The sequence below is a fragment of the Telopea speciosissima genome, chromosome 1, assembly GCF_018873765.1.
Source record: "Telopea speciosissima isolate NSW1024214 ecotype Mountain lineage chromosome 1, Tspe_v1, whole genome shotgun sequence".
Taxonomy (NCBI): Eukaryota; Viridiplantae; Streptophyta; class Magnoliopsida; order Proteales; family Proteaceae; genus Telopea; species Telopea speciosissima.
This window is the reverse complement of record NC_057916.1, coordinates 79,754,394-79,761,463: the sequence shown is the minus strand read 5'-3', so window position 1 is coordinate 79,761,463 and position 7,070 is coordinate 79,754,394. Positions and strand designations below refer to the sequence as shown.

Sequence of the window (7,070 nt, the reverse complement as noted above, 5' to 3'; positions counted from 1 at the left end):
GATCAAAGTCATTTGTCTACCATTGTTCTTACTACATTGTTTAATGCAAGAGCATAGGCTGGGAAGTGCTGAATCAAAGAATATTTGGTGCAGTCCTATTAGCCTAAATTTATGGCCTTATTCAAATAATCGACATGAGGGGCCTGTCTCTGCAATCTTGTCATTCATTGGGTTTTGGTCAGATTTTCCTTTGTACGTCCCACATGTTAGAACACTTGGAAGAACGACCTAACCGGATGGGTGGGTATTTTTTCCAACCTGGGGTGGCTAAGGTAGCTTGGCCATACTGTCGGGGTACAAAACCTGGAGCTTGGTGAGGTTTGAAAGTTAATAGTTACGGTTCTGCATAATTCAGTTAGCTTCAATTAGTAGCTTTTCATTCAAGTGACTAGTCTTAAAAGTAGTCAAAAACACCTTCCAAGATTGATGTTTTGAGCCTTGAAGAAGAGCTTAGAAGTTTGAATTAGTGTTCATGGCATGATTTAAGGTGCTTTTTCAAAATCTAAAATTAAATTTAAGTTTTTAGATGAATGATTGGCATCATTGTCTTACGCATCAAATAAATTCGATGCTCCCTGTTAAAGCCCAGTAGAATTCCTTTCCCTTTCAATTATTGGATGAAAATTGCGAAATTTGCAACCGTTTTCATTATCTTGGTTCAATCATATATAAGGAGGGAGATATTCAAGAGGATGTTCCTTGTAGAACTATCTCAGGATGAATGAAATCAAGAGAAGCTTCTTGTATGTTGTGTGATTAATGGATTCCATTAAACTAAAAGGAAAATTTGTAAGATGGCCATAAGGTACATTTGAAAGAAGTTAGGAGTTGCACCACCAGGATTGAACTGGTGAGGAAAGATACTTCTTGCTGTTATGGCTTTAAATAGAGTGGAATTCTAGAGCAGGATTCATGTAGTGGCGTAGTTGGGATAAGCCATAGAAAATTTGAATGAAATATGCATTTAGAGTTTGAGAGTTTTTATGAAAACTCTTGCTTTCTATTTTCATGTGGGATGTTTTTTTTGTTTCTGAATCCACAAATTAGCTTTTGTGTCCCTTGTTCTCCTCCCAAATCCTGCTGCTTAAGGTGACTATGGGTTATACCATCAATATTTTACTTTTTTGGAAATGTTTTAATCCTTCTGTGGTTTGATGTTTTGGAAGTTGAAGACCAAGTTAATGCTCCGAAGATTCTTCTGTCAGATGCTTGTTTCCGTGGTGGTGCTATAAGCATATGTTGGATGAGAATAAGCACAGGCCAACTATCTCTAGTTTCTGTTTTCATGTTCTTCCATGTTTTCCAACCATTCTTTTTTATAAATCCATTTAAACTTGATACTTATTCTGTCCCTATACATGGTTATTAGTAATATCTATGTACATATGTCCTTTGACTGGTACAATCCTTTTTATTTGGGTGTCTATTTTTTGAACTGATACATGCTTGTGTACAAGTTCTTGTCAGTCTCATATCATGCTCGCTTCCCATACGGCTAAGATTCATGAATTCCAGGAATATTGCCTGAGAAAATCGCATAATCAATGACACAATCATTTGATTCTTTTAGATGGAGAGACATATATTTACCAGTAATCGCTCCCTGTAGCTCTGAATGCAAATGTGGAGATTAATGAATGTTCCTAGTGGGAATGATGTTGATTTTACTGCAGATCCTGTGTATTTTATAGTCTTGTCATTAGAAACCTGAATTGCGTTGTTTGGCCTTTTCTTTCTAATAACTCCATGGTCTATTCAGATTTACTCAAGAAAATTATTCCAAAATCCATGATGTAGATAGCTTGCAAGTTTTGCATTGGAGTTGAAACTCACTGGTGGGCCTAAGAAAGCAGGTTGGCAAAATCACTTAGTTGTTTTTTTTAAAAATAAAATAAAATAAAATTATTGCTGACCTTTATTTCTGACTTCGCATTTTTCTGTAGATTTTCTAGTATAATATGTGGAATTAAGTGTTGCACTACCATCTGCTTTCTGTGGAATGTTATGAAAGAACTTGAACACTTGGGTAAGTAAATAGAAACGTCAACTAAGAGAACGCGCGTTGCAAAGCTGAGGAAGAGAAAGTCTTCACGGTGGATCAAACCCCTCACACTCTCACAATAGTGTTCTTTAGTTTTGCAACTCGATTACAATGCCTCTTGATAGGCGAATCTTCAATTGAAGAACATATAAAAACCCTCACTCTAGGATAGACAAACCGAAGCACTATTGATTCCCAAAATTCTATAAGTCCGAGATACTAAGTGTAATAGCAAAAATATGGCTTAAGGTTGTTAATGGTTGATGACAAGGACTCCTCATTATATAGGAAATTCATAATAGTAAAAAACTAGCTCTTTTTTTTTTTTTTTTAACTATTGTAGTCCAGCCGGTCGACCGCCTCCTGAATCTGGTCGACCGCTTATATAGCCATTGGATTCCAACGGCTATATTTTAGCCAATATAACTCAGGGGTGGTGGAACCCAAGCCCTTAGAAGCCCAAATCATCAGCCTCGGGGACCTTCGTATACTGGCTGGATGGTCAACCGCAGCGGTCGACCCCAAGGTCGTCCATCTTGCCTGAAACCCTGATTTTGACTTTGTTTTTGGCATTCTTGTGGGCGGTTGACTTGGCCTTTCTGCCTTATGCTTTCCTTCACTATTTGGGTAATGTGACTTGTCCACATTAATTATAAACCATTCTATGTGATTGGTTAAGTCAGGTCAAGTCCCAACATTGGGGGTGCTTCAACTATTTGTCCCACTTGGACATGTTTATGTCCAAGTATTTTAAGCCTTCTAGAATATGGGAATCTTACAACCTTAAGGTTATAAAAGAGTACAACAAAAGTAAAACAAGTCCTAAGTCTGGAAGCCTAAGAGCAGTTACTTTTCAAAAGCTTAAATTCAATTCTTGCTTCATCAAGTGCTTAACGGTTTCAGCTTCCTTGTCACTTGAGCTTCTGAACTGATCTTCCAATGATGCAAGCTACCATTTAATTGTGTTGGAGATATGTTGTTGATGCTTTTGTTCAATGACTCATTTCAGCTTGCTTGGCTTGAAGTACTTGATGCTCTGATGCCTGGGAAGATACAACTGGATTGATGCTTTAAATTGATCAATTGAAGTGTATCCATTACACAGATATGCACAAGCTTTTTCATCAATCATATATGTTACGATACCAAAACCCTAGAACCAGCACCTACGCAGGTTTGAAAAAGAAGGAAAACAAGAAGAGAGAGAGAGAGAAGAGGAGAGACTGGTAGAGAAGAGAGAGCTCACGGTTATAGAGATTAGATCTCTACCTGTGGCCTAAAACTTTATTTATAAAAAATAAAAGATAATAAATTGAAAAGACACCTCTATCTATATACTGTGCTATTTACATATACTCTCAAAATATAAGAAACTAATGACACAAATAACTTTGTTTATAGTACAAACAACACACTAACATATAATTCTTAACCATCCCCCTCAAGTTGGAGCATATACATCACCTATGCCCAGCTTGGAACAGACACTAGAAAATGCACTATGAAACAAGGGCTTGGTAAACAAGTTGCCAAGTTGATCACCAGAGCTAACAAAGGGCATCGAGATCAACTTCCTTATTACAGCATCTCGCACAAAGTAGCAATGAACCTCAATATGCTTAGTACGTTCATGAAAGACCGAATTACTAGCAATGTTGATAGCAGCCTGGTTATCACAGATTCACAATACATGTCCATAGGTTTCTCAATTGAAAAACCAAGCTCTCGAACAAGATTGAGCTACTGTAGTCTGTTTCTTACTCCTCAGCCTGTGGCCTTATACTCAGCCTCAGCATTAGATCCAGCTATTATAGTCTGTTTCTTATTCTTCCGTGTAACAAGATTTCCCTCAACAAATGTACAATAGCCAGTAGTAGATCTCCGATCACCATCGGCACCAACCCAGTCCCCATCAGAATAACCAATGATATCAGTGTGACCATGGCGTCGATAAATAAGTCTTTTTCTGGAGCATTCTTAAGATACTTTAGGATATGACATACTGCCTCCAAAATGAGCCTGTGTAAGCTTTTCCACAAACTGACTGATCACACCAATAACAAAAGATATGTTAGGCCTGGTAACTATAAGATAAATGAGTTTTCCAACTAACATCTTGTATCGGTGTTTGTCTGCAAACTCCCTGTCATTAGAAGCTCCAAGTTTTACATGAGGATCCATGAGAGTATCCACAGGTTTACAACCTAGCATCCCAGTCTCAGTCAAAAGATTAAGAACATACTTCCTTTGAGACAAACTAAGACCTTTCTTGTTGCGAATCACCTCAATATCCATGAAGTACCTGAGAACTCCCAAATATTTAACATGGAATTGTTGTTGTAAATAAGATTTAACCTCTTTGTAACAGAGAATACCTTGTGAAACCAGAGAATCGAAGAAGAGAAGAGAAGAGATGGGAGAAACAGGGGAGCTGCTAAGAGAGAGAATTCGAGACAATGTAGCTCCCCTCCCCCCCCCCCCCCAAATGACTTTATTTATATTAAGGTGAGATTACAGAAGATGCTTCCTAGTCCTACTAGGAATAAAAAATAGAAACTAGGACTGACAAGACTAAGTCTAATTAAACATAACACTAACTAGGAATCTCGACTAGAATATTCTTATATTCTGATCAAGCTACAGAATTACATAATTAACTCTGTTCAATCCTAGACAAGCCATTACCCAAAATAATAATGTCATCAACAAACGTCGAATGATTAGAATAACATTGGGAGCAGCCATAGCCAATGACAACCTTGCTAAATTTTGTCAAACTAGGCTCTTAGAGACTATTTGAACCCATAAATAGCCTTGTGCAGCCTATAAACATTCTGTTCATTCTCCCCGAGCAACATACCCAAGAGGTTACTCCATGTATACGTTATACAAATCGCCATACAGAAAAGCATTTTTAATATCTAGCAGAAAAATGGAGGCCGATCAAGATTAATATCTAATGAAATCAAAACCCTCATAGAATTCCAAGCGAGCAGTAGGAGAAAAGATCTCAAAATAAACAATTTCATAGGTTTGAGAATATCCCTTTGCAACCAAGCGAGCCTTAAGTCGTTTAACAAAGCCATTAGGGTTATCCTTAATGGTATACGCCCAACAACATTGCACAAGGTCATTACCTTGAGGTAGGTCAACCAAGGTCCAAATCTTAGGCGAAAGCAAGGTATCCATTTCCACATCCATAGCTGATTTCCACCCAAGGTTAGATAAAACGTCTTGATACTTGTTAGGAATAGAGTGGGAAGTTGGAGATAAAGAAAAATTACGAAGATAAGTGGGAAGGTGAGAAATAGAAACATATTGAGCAATAGGATAGGTAACTAAAGATTTCTGAGTACACGAGTGAATAACTTTCCGTAAAGCAACATGCAAGTTATCACAGGAAGAAGAACCTTCAAGTAAAGAGTCCGATTGGAAGGAAGGCAGAAGAAAAAGGGTGGCTGCAACTGGCGGAGATGTCTTGGGACAGCACCTGTATACCTGTAATGGTACTCCATTGGACTAAGAAGTAGGATCCACGAGAGGAATTTACTAAGGGATAGGAGGACTAGGAGAGTCAGGTCCTAAATCAGGAACAATAACAAAATATGGAATGTTTTAAAAAAATATGACATCAGCACTGACAAACTGTTGATGAATGACAGGGTCATAACATCGATAACCTTTTTGGGTGTGAGAATTTTATCACACATTTTATAGCATGAGGAAATAATTTATCAATGTCAGGACGAAGATTATAAACAAAGCATGTGTAGTGTGCACCCAAATATACATGATGGAAGGGAAAGTAAGGAGGCGTAAACAATTGAAAAAGGAGACTGATTTTAAAGAACAGAAGAGGTTATAGGATTAATCAAATCACCGGCTGTCAAAACCGCATCTCCTCAATAGATTTTGGGTAGACTCATCTAAAACATTAAGGATCGAGCAACTTCTAAAAAATGTTGGGTTTTCCTCTCTGCCACACAATTTTGTTGAGGTGAATAAAAACAACTAGTTTGATGCATAATGCCATTGTAAGAACAAAAAGATGAAATTTCACGTTGAATTAACTCAAGAGCATTATCAAAGCACAAAATTTTTAAACAAACACCAAACTGAACTTTTATTTCTTCGTAAAAGTGTTTAAAAACAAACACAAACTCAGAAAGATCCTTTAGATGGTACAACCATGTCATTCGAGAATGATCGTCTACAAAAATAATAAAATAAGAAAAACTAAACAGATTTTTGACTCGACAAGGACCCCAAATATCAGAGTGAACTAAAGAGAACAAGGACAGACTCCTAGATACATCAAAAGAATGAAAACCAGTACGATGAGGCTAAGCTCACAAGCTTCACACGCCATTTGAGAGATGGACTCGCAACTAGGAACCATATGCTGCAGCTTAGAAAGAGATAAATGTCCTAGCCTGTAATGCCAATGAAGTGGAGTAGCACCATTAGAAGTAACAGACACAGCCGTAGATGAAGGAGAAACGTTAAGGTAGTACAAGCCATCCTTCTCATACCCTCCACTAATTGTCGTCTTTGTCTTGAGGTCCTTGATTACACAACAGGAGGTATCAGACAAGATTAACTGGTAATTAAGGAACATAAAGTACAAGAGACAATGATAGAGAAGAAGAAATGGGAATGGCACCATGACCAAAAACATGAGTAGAAGATCCATCTGAGAATAACTTGAGATGGACAATTGTACTTCTGAAAAGAAGAAAACACATTCGGCGTACCAGTCATGTGAGGAAGCATCAGAATCAATGATCCAAGGTGTTTCTATTATTAGTTCTTATTTATCATTTCCTGAAGTTCCAGATCAGGGTTTAATAGGAAATAGAAAAAAGAAAAGAAAAGGTTCCATATCAGAATTCTCATAATTTCTGCACTACTTCCATTGTTTCCACAATTGTTACAATTTGCATATTTCTGTACGTCTCAATATTTTGTATTAAATATCTAATTTCCAAAGGTTTCGAAATGTAGACTTAAAAAGATGTTTAAGAATTAA

General features: G+C 37.3%; 1 protein-coding gene across 1 annotated transcript; it reads right to left on the bottom strand.

The window, feature by feature from the left end:
• Window positions 1-3,805: 3,805 nt before the first annotated feature.
• Window positions 3,806-4,336, bottom strand: LOC122655283 (uncharacterized mitochondrial protein AtMg00810-like). Its single transcript, XM_043849490.1, has 2 exons — window positions 4,155-4,336; window positions 3,806-4,007 (listed from the first exon to the last, which is right to left on the bottom strand). Exons 1-2 carry the CDS (start codon window positions 4,334-4,336, stop codon window positions 3,806-3,808), a joined length of 384 nt encoding a protein of 127 aa, XP_043705425.1.
• Window positions 4,337-7,070: the final 2,734 nt, after the last annotated feature.